Raw genomic sequence first — 18,657 nt, forward strand, 5'->3', positions numbered from 1 at the left:
TTGTTAAACTCTTTGTGCTGACAGTTTCAAGCATTTTGAAAGTGTTTTAGCAACAATGTAAACAGAATAAATTGATAAAACCGAAATCCTGACTGTGGTCAGTACTTTCTGTATAGTGTAGTGTAGTCTTACAACCAAGGTATGTCATTTCTGTTGTTTCTTGATCAAAACAATAACAAAAGACGGACTTTGATTAAAATCTTTATGAAGGGACTGAGGCAGAAATTCAACGAGAAAATGTATGAATGTTAATGCTATGTTTAGTCACATTATGTCAAATCATTATATGAAATAGTTAATCAAGTTAACTTGCTAACTTATCATTAGCATTAGATGAGCCAACTGCACAGCTACTGTAACTAACTTTATGTTGCAAATTGAATTATAATTATTATTGAGATTGTTTTATCGCCCAGTCCTTGTGGCAAGTATTTTGTTCTTGAGGCATTCAGCATATCAGCTTTAAAAGGTGATAATAATGATAATGTGTACAGCTTGTTTCACTGACCCCAAGGGGAAAGAAGAAGAAGAAGAAAAAAAAAATAAACAAATGCAGTCAAGGGCCTCACAGTTTATCACAATATTCTCAAAATCGAACTATGTCCAAGTGCAGTATCTAAATAACAGGATCTGTAGTTTTTCTGTAATGTAAAAATTTGTCAAATCACAGAATTTGAAATGAAGCCTTGTGGGACTGCAGAGATGCCCCGGCCTAAAAATCATGTTCCAGATGGAAGAGAACATGCTTGTTTAGTACAGACCCCAGAAAAAAATCACATCATCATATTTATACTCATTCCTGTGAAAATGTAATGCAAAAATTACCATTCCGAATAAAATTGTGAGTAAAATTGCAATCGCAATTTTAATATAAATATAATAGCAATATAATCACAAGTCCTAATGCAGCTTTAAGTTTTCTTTAACTTAACTAGTCTGCTGCACAGCATTATTAAGTAAGGCGCTCTATTGGTTAAATGTATCATTATTATTTTATTTTAATAATGCAATAAATACATTTAATTTAATTAGATTACAGTATATAGTGAGAAATAGCAATTATTGGATATTCATGCGTTTGTGAAAGCATATTGATTGATTGGTAACGTTTTTGCTGGTGCAGACTGTGGCTCTGTGCTCTCTGGGATTTTTATGAATGGCTCAGTCACAGCTTTCAGTGTGTGTGTGTGTGTGTGTGTGTGTGTGTGAGTGTGTGTGTGTGTGTGTGTGTGTGTGTGTGTGTGTGTGTGTGCGCGTACGTGTGTGTGTGTGTGTGTGTGCATACTGCAGTGGACCTGTGATGGTGACAGAGGGGGAGGAGGAAATAGAGGAGGAGGTGAGAGATGTGTTAGGACCAGAGAAGCAGCATGATGGTAGGAGGGAAAAGGGAGGGGGGAGGACATGAAGGAGGAGACTAGAGGGGAGGAAATAAATTCTCCTATGGATGGATAAGCCTACTCTCCTGCCTTTACTCTGACTCATCCCCCTCTCTCTTTCCATTCTCACATTGGTGCATTCTGCCTGTATGCTTCCATCACCACACACACACACACACACACACACACACGTTCACAGAGGCAGCTCCGCCTCCTCTGCAGTGTAGCGACAGCTAGCAAGGGCAGCAATGGAGGAGCCAGCAGTGCAGCAGGAAAAAATAGAGGGATCATGGGAAGGAGGGCAGGATGGAGGGAAGGCAGACTGGAAGAATAAGGGCTCCCTCTCCTCCCTCCTTAAACACTCCTGTCTCCTCTGCTGGTCGTCTCCCAGGGACACCGACGTCGTGGAAACGGATGAGAGAATCCTCGCCAAGACAGCCGAGATCAGAGTAAGAAGACCGCAGCACCTAGCGCTGGTGTGTGCATGTTTGTGTGTGTATGTAGGGTTTCTCATACATGTTGTGTGGGTGGGTTTTGTGTTGGTATCACCATTTTTGTTTACATAAGCGATGTGGACAGAATGTGCATCGTGTGTGTGTTTGTGTGTATGTATGATGTTTCCAGTTCGGGACTCCTCCATCACTGCATTTCCCATGATGCTTTCATGTGATGTCATGATGCCGTAAGACTAGTGTCAGGCTGGATGGAGCAATACATGTGCTCAGTGGAGGTCTGGCTTACCAACTGGGCAAAGCTCGGACCCTTAGGGGCCCTAAAGGCCCCAGGTTTTCTTCCTGGTTTGTTATATGATTCATTTCATTATCATTTAATTTAATAACATGGCAGTGGTCATTTTACTTGTTATCTCTTCTCTATTAACCAAAAATAGCAGGACCTAAATGCAGCTTTTGCATTTTTACCTAATTTTGAGGCCACCCTTATTTTTTCATTGTTTTAGTTGATATGATGTACATATCTACATGATGCATATTCCTAAATATGTCTGTGTTCAAGTCTTTGGACTCCTAGCTGTTTTGCTTGGTTATCACCTTTATTTATCAGCTTATGGCATGTTCACATGTCTGAGCCTTACATGGGATACATTGTTGTTATCAGGATAACTTCCTCAAAAATGCTGTCATTTGGCATCTCAGGGCTGCTAAACATGTTGTTAAACATTGTTTAAAACAATAAAAGACAGTTCAGGTCAAATTTTATTGTCTCACCAGGAGAAATGTATAAAACCGATAAAAAATGAAAAAATAACAAAATGAAAAATAAGAAATTAAAAATTACAAGGACATTTCATGAAAAATAGCAAAAGATAAAAACAAAGGAAAAGAAAAAAGAAAAGTGACAAAAAAAAATCAAAAAGGAAATTATAATAACAATCATAACATAGTATGATTACGCTTTTCTAATTATCTTAATAAAATTAAAAAATAATAACTTTTTTGTATATTCTTTCCAAGTTTCTAAAATAATTTTCTAACAATTCTTTTTACATTGTCATATTATTTTTTCTTTACTCTTTTACTGTTTTAATGCCCAATTCAAAATTGCAAATTCAAAAATCATTGCCTTTTATGCTGAATCTTCCATTTGTACTCTACAGTGTGCACTTTGCCTGGCAGCTATTAAAGACAGACCAGGAGGATCAGGGAACATAAGGGCCCACAGTGAAGGTTTACCTGGGGTCCCGGCAGTTTGTTGCAGTCCTGGCTCAGTGTAAAAAACTGCTGTAGCAATAATAGCAACATCAAGTCTATGGTTTTTAATACAGGCTCTAAGTTACCTCTTTGAAGAGGTAATTGGTAATTGTCTTTGCTACAAGGTATAAAATGGGAATATTTTTTTACTTTTTTTCGAGCTAACAGTGGCTGGATTTACACTTTATGGTTCAAGAGATTCAGATTTCTTTTCCTCAATGATGAAAACAATGATGTTGCATTTAATGACGTAATTACATGTGCTCAGGAAGCAGAAAACACAACAATGGAGAACAAGGGCTCAAGCCAGTGGTCAGATGCAGAGGTTACCTGTCTTTTAAGCCTTTTGGGCAAAGAAGTGAAAAGACCAATGAAAATACAGCGCTTGTATCAAAACAAACATGTTTATGAGGACATTTCAGTATTCATTCATGCATGCACGCTGTGAGCAAAGTTTAAGCAGGTGTACATGCAATATATTGGATTTGAAAGGATATAGGCAACAAATTACAATTGGGCATCAAGACTTGTAGTGTGAAGCCAGAGTCTCCCTGTTTCCAGTCTTTGAGCTAAAAATAGCTTTAAGCTTTTTTATTCACTGGAGATGAAAAGGACATCAATGTCTTATCAAACTCTGGGCAAAAAATACAAGCAGTGTTTCTTTATCAAAATCTTCTATCACATGCTGAGCTCAACATGGTACATGTTAATGTGATCAAGCATTAAGAAGTAATTACCTCTGTAACATCAGGTCAGTTACACCATTTACCTGCATAGGATCATTTACATGTTGTGAGGAAACATGTCTGTCCACATTTCTTGTGTGTGTGTGTGTGTGTGTGTGTGTATACATCTCCATGCATGTTTTATCATCCCACATCTGAGTTTGACTCATTCTTAAATTCTAAACAGTGTGTGTCCGATGTGTGTGTGATGTGGTAGGAGCTGGAGAATGCAGTGGCGGTGGAGAACTTGGAGCTCCAGGAGCAGCAGTCGGACCGCAAGGAGCTGGAGGAGACTCTGGTGAAATTAGAGAAACACAAAGAGAAGCTGGTGCAGCAAATAAAGACAACCAGACAGCTGTGCTACGAAGAGAGCCAACAGGTAATGATGACCAGCTACTGCACAGCTGCTTTGCTCTCACTGTAAACTACCTCCTTCTTAGAACAATAAACACAGTATGATCAAGCTGAAAGAGATGAGCGGGTCAGTTTAAAACACTGTCTTCTGTGGAAGCCCTTTCTTGTGGGGGTTCTGTAACAGTCTGTGATGTGGCATTGATGTCTGTTTGAACTGTTGAAGGATTTCTCATTGGATACAGCTTCAGACATTTCTTAGTAACGAATTTCCACTTTACTAAGACATCATATTTAATCATCTCAGTTTCAGTATTTTAGGGATTAAAAAATTCCAATATATAGGTCAATGTTATTTTTTTTAATTGAAATGCAACAAAGATGAATAGTTTTGTTAAGGGTCTCTTACATGTAGTGATTGAAGAGCCCCGACCTAGACGATTACCTATTGAGCCGTTATACAGCTGAAAACCAAACTTGTTTTTTAGGTAAAAACCACAGATTAAACTGCAGCTACAAGAGTAAACTTCACTTGAATTATTGTTAGTATTATTGTTTTTAATTGTAATTGGCTAGAAAGTAAGGGTTCTCCTTTATAGGCGCTAATGATGTTGGTGGTCAAAGGTCAGCCCAGTCCATTTTCAGAGGTTTTTATTGCTCTGGGCCGGCTCTCACCACAGCCAGAGACATTATGTTTTCAGTTTGTCGAATGTCCATCAAATGCAATATCCAAATATCTATATAATATAGAGTCATCTTGGATTCAAGGATAAACTGACTAGATTTCAGTGGTCAAAGGTCAAGGTCATTGTTAAGGATAAAATGATGATGTGATGACATTTTATATCCAAAAGGTCAAAGGTCAACTTCATTGTGACATCATAATGTTTTCTGGCCATAATTCAGCGTCATATCTCCAGAACAGAAGGGGAGACATTTGGTCAGGTACTGAATTGGTGACACTAATCTGTAAATTGTGCTGACTGAAGAGATCGTCTGTGCTGCCGGAGGGAGGAAGTGTGTGAAGCATCTGTGTTTTAGAGTTTGGAGCTTCTTTGCAGCAACATCCATATGTGAAGCGTTGTCTACTGTCATGGCTACAACACTGTGCTCTGTCCTGTTCCTCTGGTAGTCTGTCACAGCCTCAGTGGTTTGCTGATGTTGAGCTTCAGTTGATTGTTGTGACAATCAGTCCTCTACACTCCACGAACTACACTTCATACCATTTATTAACCCATAGGGACTGCTTGGCACATTTTAGGCCCTTTTCATTCTTCATTATTTCATTTTTTGTATTATTTCTGGGTGTCATTGTAGGCTTTTGCCTTGGAATTTGTCATTTTACTATTTTCCACCTGATTATGTCATTTTTACTGTATTTGGCATATGGAGAAAAGGCATGCTATTTCCACTAGATGCACTGTCACAATCAATGTTACTGCTTATTATTGACTTATTTGAGGCTGTGATCATAAAAAATCTATGAAACAGGTCAGGAAGTATATTTAAAATAATTATTTTTTGTGTTTTTTTAAAAATCTAAAACATAGTAGTAGGCGGGGTCTCCGGGGTCTCCGGCTTCCTCCCGCAGTCCAGAGACTGGTTGATTGGTGACTGTAAATTGTCCTTAGGTGTGACTGTGAGCGTGTAGGTTGTCTGTCTATATGTGTCAGCCCTGCGATGGTCTGGCGACCTGTCCAGGGTGTACCCCGCCTTCCGCCCGATGACAGCTGGGATTGGCACCAGCCCCCCCGCGACCCTCACAAGGACGATTGGTTATGGAAAATGAATTAATGAACATAGTAGCATCATGACAAAAACCTGGCATTTAAAGGGTTAAAATTCTGAAAATTGATGAATGTTTGATATTTATGATCAGGACGGATGTTTGTTATAAAAACAATGAAATAAATAACAATGAAAGTAGAAACTAATATTAATGTGTAATAACAGCGTGTATGAAACATTAAAGCGAGCCCTAAGGGTTATTTCGTCAAAGCCTTGACTCCATATTTAAGTCTGGACAGACATGAATGTACAATGCAACCAGGCTGGCTGGTGACTTAATACAAGCTCAAGGCAATAATTCTAGTTTATTTATAGGATGCAAGCAACAGAAAAGCATTTTCCAGCCACTATTCATATCAACAGATTGAAGATGCTGCGTAAAATCCTGCCATCTTTAATGAAACTGAGGGAATACAGCGGATGAGAGCAGCGGGGCAAATAATCTTCTGGTAAACTGTGATGAGGTTCATAACATCAGTAGCTAAGATGGTTCGTAGAGGCGCAACCAGCACCACTCATTATTTTTAATTAGCTCCGTCTTTACAGTCTCATTACAGCTTTGCACAAACACCACAGCACGCTGCTACGACACTCCAGGCTTCTGCCTCTCCTGCCTGTCTTTTTCCTACTATATATAAAGATAGATAGATATAAAACATAACCTATATTTGATATAGGTTAATTTATAATAAACAATATTCAGCAAGCCAAGTCATTAACAGAAAGCTTCAACATAAAATTACTATCATCATGTAGAGGCGCAGCCATCCCAAGCCTTTTAATGGTGCTGTCTGTGGTCAGAAAAAATGACACCAAAGGAATCATTCAAATGTATATATAATGCTGTTGCTGTTATTTAACCTTCTGAGCAAATTGGTTCAATTTCTTTCAAAAACATAGCAAGGAGGCAATGAGCAATTTAACAAGACATGGCCCCAAAATTAGTAAGATATTATTAAAAAGTTAGAATAAAATTACCTGGAAGGAAGCAACAACAAAAAATAACTATAAAAAATAGTTATTTTTTAATATTCTGTAACAAGTTTATGATAATGAAAATATATAGTTTTCTGGAAATTTTACTTGATAATCTTCTAATAATCTCCTTAAAAACCTTTTACCTATTGTGTTTTATGACATTGTTTAGTCATCCTTTTTTACAGTGTACCTAGTGTTTGGCTCTTAGTTAATTTAATTTTCTCAGTCTTGAAATTTGTTATGATTTAATTGTAAGGCACTTAGTTACTGTGTTTTAAAAGAGGCTTTGTAAATAAAGTTATTATTATTATTATTATTGTTGTTGTTGTTGCTGTTGTTGTCATCGCTGTTATTATTATTAATTTCTTGCAATTTGTTGGATCATTTTTTTGAAAAATTGGTCAGTGCCTTTTCTCCCATGTTTTTTCCTCAAAGAAATCAAACCAATTTGCCCAGGTTTCGAAGGGTTTAAAAAAATAGTCTAAAATAGCACATCCTAGGACATTTCTGGTTCATTTTCTGTGTTCATTTCTGCAGTACGACCACAATGTGACAGAAAAAGCCAATTGCTTGTAACTATGATGGCTTAAAAACCATTAATCACTGACTCCCTGTCCTTCCCTGCCAGATCCTGTCTCTGCAGGCGGAGGAGGTGAAAAAGGAGAACCAGGTGGAGGAGTACGAGAGGGAACTGGCCAGAGTCAGATGGAGGCTGAGGAAGCTGAGAGAGGAAGTGAAGCAGGCCAAGAGGAAGGTGGAGGAGGCTGGAGAGAGGGACACTCCTCTGCAAGACTCCATCAGACAGTCCTATGAAGAGATCCTGCAGGTACAAGAGGACATGCATGTGTATGCTGTGTGTTTGTGTGCATGTCTGATAACAACAGGCCTGGGGGGTACATCACGAAGCCAGTTCAACAGAGCTAGGCTCTCTTTGATTGAGCTGGTTCGACAAAGCCTGCAGCTTCAGTCAGAGCTAACAGGGTACCACGAAGGCGATTATCAAGATTATCAACGCAGAGAAGCTTCAAAAGGGGCTTTTCAGCTGATTTCAAGCTGAAACTTAGAACATAACCTGTTTATGCCCAGGTTCAATTTGCCACAGAAGTTGTCATGGTGATCCAGCTAGGCTAAAAGAAAGCCACCTTCGTAGAGCAGGGAACCCTGGCTTTAGACCCAGCACCCCTCTGGATCCAGCAGTCTCCTGAGAGCATGTCAACATGGGGCAGTATTTTGTCAATGAGATGTGAGAGAAAACGACTGCATGTAACCACAGCCATTAACTTTACCAAATACAGTAACTTTCACAATCATTTCTCCAGAGCAGCAAGTGATGGCCAAATCATGTTACCTCGCCCAAAATCTAGTGCTTTAAAAGGGACAGTCATTTATCATACCATCAAACATTGGAATAGCTGCCTGCTTTACATGAGCCAATCCAATAGTAAATCCTTATTTAGACCTCATTTACTATTGCATTACTTCAAGGGATAGTTCCGGATTTTGGGGATTTTACATTTCTCATTCAGGCGACAGTGCTAAGCACTACACCATCGTGCCGCCGGTATTTTGCAAACAGCAAGCATTTTATCAAGATCATCTCCGTTTTTACAAAAGCCAATATGTGTCTAAACCTTGGACCGCAAACAGGGACTGAAAATCCCTCTCTCTCTGTTAACTTGGTGCTTCCCTGCCATGATCCACCATTATCTGAAGCCACGCTGCTGAGTCCCCCATGCCCAGAACGTCAGAGAATGGGAGAGTGAACCGGAGTAATGTTTGCAATTATTTACCATTGTAGGGGCAAAAAAAACCTCCACATAACAACAACACCAGGGAAAGACAAGTTCATGATCTTAATGCTTATAATCATGCTTAGAGGGAGAAGATGTCAGTTATTTAGAAAAACTGAGGAATGGCAAAAAAAACTATCACATACATGCTTTTCACTCATACTAAGAGGATGCGTTTTGTTTTTTTTGTTTTTTTTTTTTTTTGCTAACTATGATCTCTCATGAGAAATCAGACTGAATTTTTCCTTATGACTGGTGTCTTAATTGCAGGAGGAGCACACTCTTTACTCTCTGTCAGGAGGAGCAGTGACTCCAGAGAGCCAGCTGGAGGAGTCAACATCTCCTGCAGACACCACTGAAGATGATCCGCTACCTATGAGGCCTTGGGGACGGAGCCAATCACTGCCTGCTTATGCTGACCTGATCATGGTAAATCACAGTTATGATGCAGAGCACTACTTTAAGCACTTTTGAGCCAACACTGCAGAATATTAGGTTGTATCATGTTGTGTTTTTGTTCCATGCAGTTCTGTTATCAGCCGAGTAATCTCAGTTTGGACTTGTTGACCACAAATGTGCTGCAATGTGCTAGATATGCTGCAAAGCCTACAGAAATGTCCAGAGAAACACTTGCTGACGAAAGGACCACCATTACTATTTTCATTTTTCGAATCTAATTTTTTGTAGCAGTTCTCGTTTTATGTCTCTGATTAAAATTACTGCAAGCTCAACCTCTGGTCAATACCTTGTCCGTCAGGCAGTATAATTTGCTGTAGTTGCAGCTTCTTAAAAGATAACAAATTAAAAAAAAATCAAATAAAATAAACAGCCTACCTGAACATCCCAGTTACACACCTGTATCTTTATAACTGTTCAAAAGCGACTCAGCTAGATATAAAAGTTTTACTAAATATTGTATGAATTTACAACCAAATATAACTTCCAGACGATGTTTAATTTTGGGAGAACATTCACCCAATGTTCAAGTTAAAAATTGAACTTCTGTTGACAGTGCAAACAGTTTTTTGTGAATTGATGGACTTCTTCATAATAGAAGAGAAACAAAAATAATCCGCTGACTTCTAAGCAAATGTAACAAGAGCTTTCATAGAAATGTAGTGGAGTCGAAAGGACAATATTTGTCTTTCAAATGTAGTCAAGTCAAATTAAGTAATTCTCAAGTAAAGTAGATATACTCAAAAACTAAAGTAGATATACTCAAAAACTCTACCTTAGTACTGTACTTAAGTAAATGTACTTTGCTACTGTTGACTTCTATGTATTTAAAGCTGAAGGTTAGCAGGTTTAGCAGCCATTGTTTTCATGAATAAAAGACCTTTCAGTTTTAATAAAATACAGGTGACTACTTTTACCTAATGTATCCAGTTGGAATTCTTTTTGGTAAATTAACATTATTAAGCAATAAGTTTCCTGTTACAGTTCTCACTGTCTTTTTTTCCTCTGTGTGTGTGTGTGCGTTTGTGTGTGTGACTCATCCAGAGGGGCAGTGGCTCCTCTTTCTGCAATAATCTGGCAGATACCAGAGAAGAAGTAGACGACAGTGGGACCAGCTCGCCAAAGGTAGCTTCATTCTCACAGAACATCCCACGTCATGCACAACACAATTTTTTGGGTCACATAAACATAATACATACATAATAAATACACAATAACATAATTTTGCTTGGGTGCAGACTGAAATCATAAAAGCCCTTGTGATTTTGAGAAGTTGTAGAGTTGGTTAATAATACCATGATTTTGACTGTGAGTTGGTGTAATGTAGCACATGAGCCAGCAGTGGTCACCCTTCGTATAACATGCTGTCCTTAGTGTGAGATGCAAACACTAAACACTGCCTTGTCTTGTTTCACAGGACAGATCTGACTTAGAGGATGACCCCGAGGAGGGGGAGCTCAACAATGAAGGGGAAAGAGAGAGAGAGAAGGAGGAGTCCACTAGTCCACAACTGGACTTCTACAAAGCCGACCCCTTCGGCCACTGTCAGAGTGACCGTATGTACCACACATTGAGCCACCGTGAGGCTGAGAGCGAGATTAGTGTCTTAGCAAGATATGTCGAATCTAAAACCGGGGTTTGCTGTTCTACAAAGGTGGCTCTCTTTTAACCTGGCTGGATCGCCATGGTAACTTCTGTGGCAAACTTAACTTGGTCTGGAGCAGCTTGAAATCAGCCGAAAAGCTCCTTAAAAAACTTAATTGTGTAGCGTCTCTGTGTCAGTATATAACCCATACAGACTGTCAGCTGAGAGAAAACATAAAAACACTTTATACAACTTGTTGAGCACTAATGTGACGTAAATGCTACCTAACGACGCCGTGCAGTTACAGTATTGCTATATGCATCGTAAAGCGTTTTTTTTTCCACACAGGAACCAGCCATTTATAATTGATGCAGAACATCTGAGTAAGAATGTTGTTTATCTTTATACACAAGGTTGTGACTCTCACTGAATGACTGAATGTGTCTGTCTTTTTTATTCAGGATTGCTCATGAAATGCAACATAATATCTTCAAATCATACCACACCATTGCCACTTACTATGTTTATATGCTTAGTTTCTTATTGGCCGTAAGTCTGTTATTACACTTCTATTACATTACAGTTGAAAGATCAGTCTGTTGATATTAATCACAGATATTATTCATTTGATTATAATTTTTATTTTGGCTGCATTAAGTTAAAAGTTGCAGAATGTGCAGCTATCACATTACAGATAACGGAGTGATAAAATTGCCTACATAGATAGTCTACATTTACTTGTGCATTCACTATTCTTAATTTTATTTCAGCTCCTTAATTTAAGCTAGTGTTGCTTTTTGCTGTAATACTTTTTAATGTTCTTCAAAGCTGGAAATATGCGACACACGATTGATCATTTCTGAGTGTCAAATGGGGGATTTCTAGGGGATTCAATTACCACTAATTCCTCTAGAAGTACCAACTACTACCACATCATTCAGGAGAGAGTGACATTTTGATCATCAGTCAACAAGAAAAGGATGCAGGCCTCAATGGGGGGACATGCATTAACCTGATAGAAGTTGACTTAACTTGACTTGACTTGTTGACTTGACAGTTGACTTAACATTTGCAACAGACATCAGCCAAAGGCGGTGTCCAAGAATGATATAGCAGTAGATAAGCAGCTTTACCTAAAAAAAGCTTTGTTTTACAAAGTTAAAATCTGAGCATTTCACCTCCTTTTTGGCTTTTCGAGCACATATGTCACTGCATATAAACAGCTGCTGGTTGGCAGGATTTTTTCGTACAAGAACATTCTCAGGATTTGTAGAATTAGAATTCATTGGTTACTGACCAGTGGCATGTTGTGTTATCTATTTAAGTATTATTTAATCAAAAGGTTTATGCTCTTTTCAGACTGTCAACGATTACCACTAGAGCTGTCAAATTATTATTATTATTTTTTAAATCAGAATTAATCGTAGAATTTCAATATTTTATCACAATTAATTACATTTTATGATCACATGTTTTCAGTTCTCTTATTTTGCATTTCAAAATAGTTTTGAAATCCATGTTGACGAGGTGAAGTAATTCTTACCAGATTGTCTTGATAAGGAATCAACATCAAAAAATTGTTATAAATTGGGCGTGTCTCTAAAAGGGAGACTCATGGGTACCCACAGAACCCATTTTCATTCAGATATCTTAAGGTCAGAGGTCAAGAGACCCCTGTGAAACGACAATGCCGTTTTCCATTGCCAAAATTTTGCCTACATTTGGAGCGGTATTCAGCTTTACAAAGAAGCTGGCATGACATGGTTGATAATCTGTGTCCTTTAGGCCTCCTGTGTGAGATAATACCAGTATCATGACTGTAGCTTTAAAACTCAGCCCAAAACAGCCTCATAAAGACAGTAAAGTAGGTCAGCGAGTAATGTGATGTGAAAAATGTGACAAATTAATGCGTTACGTACGTATAGTAATCGCAATTTAGGGCTTAATGCTGACAGGCCTAAGTAAAGCATCTGTTCAAGATGATGTCAGGCTCTTTATGCGATCAGTCTTTATAATATATCATTGTCTGTGTAAAAATGATTTTCCAGCTCCTCTCTCACTTCATTTGTAGATGACCTCTTCAATGAAGACCTGTTCCCTAAAACTGACTCCTCTGGTGAGTAATAATACTCTAGTAGAGTACATATTATTTGACATAAAACTTGGTTCAACTAGGTTAAGGCTTCTTGAAATTGTTCAATAATGCTGGGATGGATGTAGGATTTTAACTGACATGTAACTTTTGGTCAAATACCCTGTTTGCCAGGTGGCTTTGCTTCAGACCCTTTCAAAGGCAGCGACCCCTTTGCAGCAGATATTTTGTTCCCAGAAGCAAACGCCGGCACTGATGAGGGTGCAGGTAACGCCTGTGATGAGGCAGACACCAGTTTGTCCTGTGCTGAAAACAAAGCCTCGACAGGAACTCAGTGCTTTGAGTCTGAATTCCCCGATGAAGACAGCGACATAGAGATTAGCTACAGCCGGGAGGACCTGGACGCCATCGCTGTGGTCGATGAATCTCGTGGTTTTAAACCAATTCAGAGCTCATCAGAGGAGCTGGGGCCACAGCCCATCCACGGCTGGAGGTCCCAGGGTCAGTATTCTGTAGAATCAGATCCTAATGGTTACGAGCTGGACCTTGGCGCTGTCTCACCTCCCTCTGACATAGAAGAACAGAGTCTAGGATCTCTGGCTGGAGAGGCTACCACCGAGGCTACAGCAGGACTTGAACATGGTATTTTCTTTTATAGTGTTCTTTTGAGTGTTTGTTTGTGTAAACTGGACTTATTCCTAAAGTATTTTACTTTCTTTAAATTTAGCACAAATGTTCATTTGTTAACCCTTGAGATTAAAAGATTAGGTTATGGTAGTCAAATGTAGAGGTCACTATGACATTGGATCTGTCTCATTCTCGTAAATAACAAACCCCAAGAAGACCTTGGGGAAAATTCGTCAAATTTGGCACTAATGTCAATTTGGATTCAAGAATGAACTGATTAGAATTTGGTGGTCAAAGGTCAAGGTCACTGTGACCTTTCACCCATCTAATTGTCACGAAATGGTTTCCCAAGAAAGACTTAAGGGAATTTCCTCAAATTTGACACAAAATTCCTCTTTGACTTAACCATGAACTGATTCTTTTTTTGGCCTCAAACATCTTTATTTTCCCTCTTAAGAATTTGTTCGCTAATCATGACAAAATTTTACACAATGCCAAGCAGGATAAAATGATGAAGTGATGACTGCAAATACACTTTTCTGGCCATTATTGAATGTCATAACTCAGTTACTAAGTTAGTGACTCTCATCTTGGGTATCCATCTGAAAACTGTGCTATTTGTCTGGATCATCTATGCTGTCAGGTTGAAGATACAAGTGAAGCATCCATGTTTTAGAATATATAGCCTTTTGTAAAATCCATATTTGAAGTATTTTAACTGTCATATGATTCTAGACAAACATAGATGTAAACTGCAACTTCAGTAGTTTACAGAGGCACACCATCGCGATGCAGGTGGGAAAACCTTGTGCAACAAAATATTTATCAGAGTACTCTTACACACTAGAATGTGTCTGGATGGAACCTTTAAATTAGTATAAAACATGTGTCTTGGGATTTGCTAAAACATGTCTTTTGACACTTACCTCTTTCAAATATACTAGTTTTAGGTACTTTGATTCTCTCTATATATTCTGATATGGTTGACTTCACGGTTTTAAGTCATCAGAGAGTCATTTTGATAAGCATGTTATTTTTCACTTGTACCTGAAATTTCTAGCCTTTACCCCTCATTGTTTTCTTCTCCTAGGTCTAAGCTCTGGTTCAACTCAGGCTAACCCTGAGCTCAGCGAACAAGTCCTGTTGGAACCAGATTTGACAGGCGGCACAGAGCAAACTCTGTCCCATCACGTTGCCTCCAGTCAGGGGGCAGAATGGGTTGGCAGTATTGAAGAGGAACCTCAAAACCCTGCAACTCCCCAAAACTCAGTAGATTCTCAGAACCTTTTTATCCAGCCTGACTCAGATCACAACAGAGAGCTTAGCTTTGAGTTGAGCTATGAACCAACCAGTCAGTCTTCCTTTGACCCATACGGCTTTAAACTTAGTCCAGAACATTCGAGTCACACTCTCTTAGACCCTGATGAAGCTGAACTGAGCCCAGAACCCTCTGAAAATGATCTGACCTTTGACCCTGAGCCTGCCTCTTCTCAACCAGACCAATTAGACTTTGATCGCTATGGGTTTGATATCACTTCCCCCCAAACGGCACGGGACTCTGACCCTTATGGCTTTAAGCTCAGCCCTGAGGAAGAGAACCAAGAGGTGCTGGACCTAGGTGGTCATGATAAGCAGGAGGCAATGGAACTTTGCTCCTTTAACAACAACGAGCAACTAGAACCCTCTAACTATAGCAACCAGGAAGTACTGGAACCTCATACCCATGAAAACCAAGAAGTGCTTGAACCTTGTAGCCGCAATAACCAGGAGCTGCTGGATTTACGTAACAATGGAAACCAGGAAGTGCTAGAACCTTTTAGGCTGGACAACACAGGGTTAGTTAGCCATGGAAACCAGGAACTCCTGGATCTCTGTAGTCATGACAACCAGGAGGTTGTGGAACCCTATCGCAATATCAACAATGACGATCTACTTGAACCTTGTAACTATGGTAACCAAGAAGTGCTGGAACCTTGTAGCCATGGCAGTCAGGCACTGCTGGATTTGTCCCATCCCGAAAATCAGGAAGTGCTTGATTTAGATAACTATGGCAATGAAGACTTACTGGACTTTGGTGGCAAAGAAAATCAGGAGGTGCCAGTTTCAGGTAGGCATGGCAACCAGGAACTCCTGGATTTCGGTAGCAATGAAAATCAGGAATTGCTGGACCTAGGTAGTCATGACAACCAAGAGGTGTTGGACTTGTTGAGTAAGGAAGTTCTCCCCGAAGCGAACAATAACCAATGCATTGTGGAACCAGAGCTTGATGTCAGTCCCACTAACAACAGCTCAGACAGTGATGTGGCATCAGAAGACCTGCTGGGACTGGAACTCAGTAACACCAGTATCTGCACTACCAACAAAACAAACACCAATACTGCGGACACCCTCAACATGGCCGTCAGCAACATGCCGGCTAAACAGGACACTGCACCATCCAATGCTCCTACAAGTCAGAGCTTGTTAGAAGGTGATCTGGGTTCCGTGTTTGGGGCTGGAGGATACATCGGATGTCCTGATGTAGCGGACGACCTAGAGCCTCTGGAGAGAAGGAAGGCGAAACCAGTAGCAGAACCAGCACGATCCGCCAAACCAGTTAGGCCTCCTCGGCCCTCGCTCAGGGTGAGTTGGAAACCACACTGGTGCAACTCATATTTGGTAATTTTCTGAGTTTCTTAGTATCCAAGACCCAACTCTGGACCGAATCAGGCCACGTCCAGGTTATATACATTTAAATTAGTTTTCTAGAGTCTTGTTATATTTGGTTCTGCATTTTGGATGATTTAGTCTACTTAGATTTGGTCTGACTGAGTGTTTTTTTAATCAGTTATATATCATATTATATTTGTCTTTTTGCATCTATTTTGGTTCTGTCCAGCACCTAGTCTTTACTGCTTTTTGATGTGTGCGATTGCTAGAGCTTTTTCCTACAGGTTTTCTTTTACCATAAGTTCAAATTGTGATGACATCAGTGTGTGTCATATTCTAGAGGTCAAGAGAGGGTGGAGTAGGCAACAATGGAGAAGTCAAGTGAGAAATTGTCTGTGAGCGTGCAGTGGTCTCATTAATAAGTGGTCCCTGCTTGTATTTTGGGTAAAAACAAATCTCCTGTTACAACAGGACAAAAGTTTGCAGGTAATCAGTGCATTCTGTGATATTGCTACTGTTGTTTACTTTCATTGTGCTTTATGCTACGCCTTCCATTGATGACACATCTCTGATTACAATGGTTCCACTTAAAACTGGTGGAACGGCTGGCTGGTTTATTAGATAGCACCAAGGTTCCAATAATCCTGAACTAAAACCAGTTTAAAAACCAACCATTTGATGGAAAAAGGATACAAGCCTCCAGCAGGATATTCATTACATAGTCTGTCCGTCACAGAGCATAAGTTTGAGCTATAAAATGTCCAGCACAGGACATATTTTTGCAGCTCCTCAATAACCAACGTTAGAGGATCCTTCAAGATTTTTTATGTGTGTTTTTCTTAATGTATTGATGAAAATATAGATTTTTTTAAAGGCAAATTTTACATATCAAACAACTTGACAGCTCTATCTGTAAAATATCATGCCATTAAATTCATATATACCATTTCCAACTGCTTTTAATCATATTCACCAACAACCTCTGCTGTCTTGTCTGTGCGTTTCAGGCCAAGGAGAAGGCTCAGTCCCAGACTCAGGGCATCGACCTGAAGTGATCTCTCACCAAACAACACTCATGTCGGGGTGTTGCCATGTAAAAACAAAAATCCCACAACAGCGGCAACACAAGACATGAAATGGATGAGGAGAGAAGTAAGAGGACGGGTGACGAGGTGGATACAAAGGGGGATGGGATGAAGGAGGGATGATTCCACAGACAGGAGGGAGAGATCATTCTGCTGTTATTTACTGCAATAATTCTAGTCTCTGATGTTTTTATGTTGCAAAGCGAAACATTTAAGTCAGAATGGAAAGATTAGCAGCAGGCAGGATGTAACAACTACCAGGCAGCATTAGACTGTCTCACTCCATAAGATCTAAAGATCAACGTTAAGAAAACCTGTCTGGCTCATGACTTCACTCTATTGTGAGTGGTTTATACAGGTCAAAAATAAGCAACTCTCTTTGAAGCGTGGTCCTACTGTTTTTACCCGAAAAGATGCTTATCAGTCAATCAGAAGGTTGATATTCTCTGTTATTTATTCACACTATCAGCTGCCAGCTCCCTCCTGTGTCCTCTGAGTCTCTTAGTGAAGATCCCCATCCTCTACAACTTTACAGTTTTAAGGGTAATTAGTCCACAGTAAAGATAATCTCTCCTAATGTGATTTGAGCGTAGTGTTGGAGCATGTGTTCGTGGACTTTGTGTGACTCTGTCACATAGATCAAATGTATATAAATTATATACTCAGCTATTGTGGTTATCAGATTATCTAGTCAATTAGTAGTTTTAGATCTGAGTTGGATGAGAGCTGTATAAATATTTTGGTCGGGTTGTACAGTGAGCGCATATCTATACTGTCACCATGGTAACATGCCCAGTGTTTTTCAGTCATCAGTAAGGTGCTCCTTAAAGAGGATCATTACAGCAGGCTTAAAGCAGTGTGTCACTGCCACCTCTGGCTCCGAGTTTCAAGCCTGTTTCACCCGTTTCACCCGTTTCACCTCTCAGCATGTGCTCCAGAGTGCTTTGATGAACAAGTTAACACACCCAACGGGGATGTCCCCCTGCAGCACACCTGCACGTCACTGCCCAAAAGTGAGAAGTTTAAGCAACTGGAGGTCAACAAAAAAGATTTTCAGGAGGTGTTCAGTTACTCTATAAAGCATTTTAGAACCTGAATTTCCGACCTTTACTGAAAGAAATCAGCATTGAATGGCCTGTACACTGCATTTCACCACATCGGTGTCCCACTTCCATATGATATACTAATACTACACAGTAAATACTATGCACTAATGTTGACTGTGCACTATTTTGGTAGTTATAGCATAGCTTTCCTTAACCGTTTGCTACTAACACAAAAGGGCAGGTGTGAAAGGCACAATCTGCTGTGACACTGCGACTTTGAAAGACTACTGCCAATTTCAAATAAGAAAACAAACAGCAAGCAAAAAATGGAGAACAAATTTAAATGATGTGTTTTCTGAGCTGCCACAAGAGTCTCCACATCACTGTCTGCAGTCTGCTT

At 39.6% G+C, this 18,657-nt stretch overlaps 1 protein-coding gene across 1 annotated transcript; it reads left to right on the forward strand.

Moving 5' to 3' along the window:
* Positions 1 to 1,570: 1,570 nt before the first annotated feature.
* Positions 1,571 to 18,215, forward strand: LOC121951854. The gene is made up of 10 exons (XM_042498340.1): positions 1,571 to 1,825; positions 4,028 to 4,189; positions 7,556 to 7,753; positions 8,988 to 9,146; positions 10,218 to 10,298; positions 10,591 to 10,729; positions 12,830 to 12,874; positions 13,025 to 13,492; positions 14,568 to 16,099; positions 17,134 to 18,215. The coding sequence occupies exons 1-10, from the start codon at positions 1,625 to 1,627 to the stop codon at positions 17,179 to 17,181; spliced, it is 3,033 nt and encodes a 1,010-aa protein (XP_042354274.1). The 5' UTR covers positions 1,571 to 1,624; the 3' UTR covers positions 17,182 to 18,215.
* The last annotated feature ends 442 nt before the right edge of the window (positions 18,216 to 18,657 follow it).

Source organism: Plectropomus leopardus, chromosome 12 (assembly GCF_008729295.1).
Source record: "Plectropomus leopardus isolate mb chromosome 12, YSFRI_Pleo_2.0, whole genome shotgun sequence".
Taxonomy (NCBI): domain Eukaryota; kingdom Metazoa; phylum Chordata; class Actinopteri; order Perciformes; family Serranidae; genus Plectropomus; species Plectropomus leopardus.

Bases quoted from the DNA above. Each gene is read 5' to 3' on its own strand.
- LOC121951854 (XM_042498340.1), top strand. From the start codon at position 1,625: ATGGAGGAGCCAGCAGTGCAGCAGGAAAAAATAGAGGGATCATGGGAA. The intron at 4,190-7,555 runs GTAATGATGACC...CTTCCCTGCCAG, and splicing joins GCTACGAAGAGAGCCAACAG to ATCCTGTCTCTGCAGGCGGA. The intron at 9,147-10,217 runs GTAAATCACAGT...TGACTCATCCAG, and splicing joins CTTATGCTGACCTGATCATG to AGGGGCAGTGGCTCCTCTTT.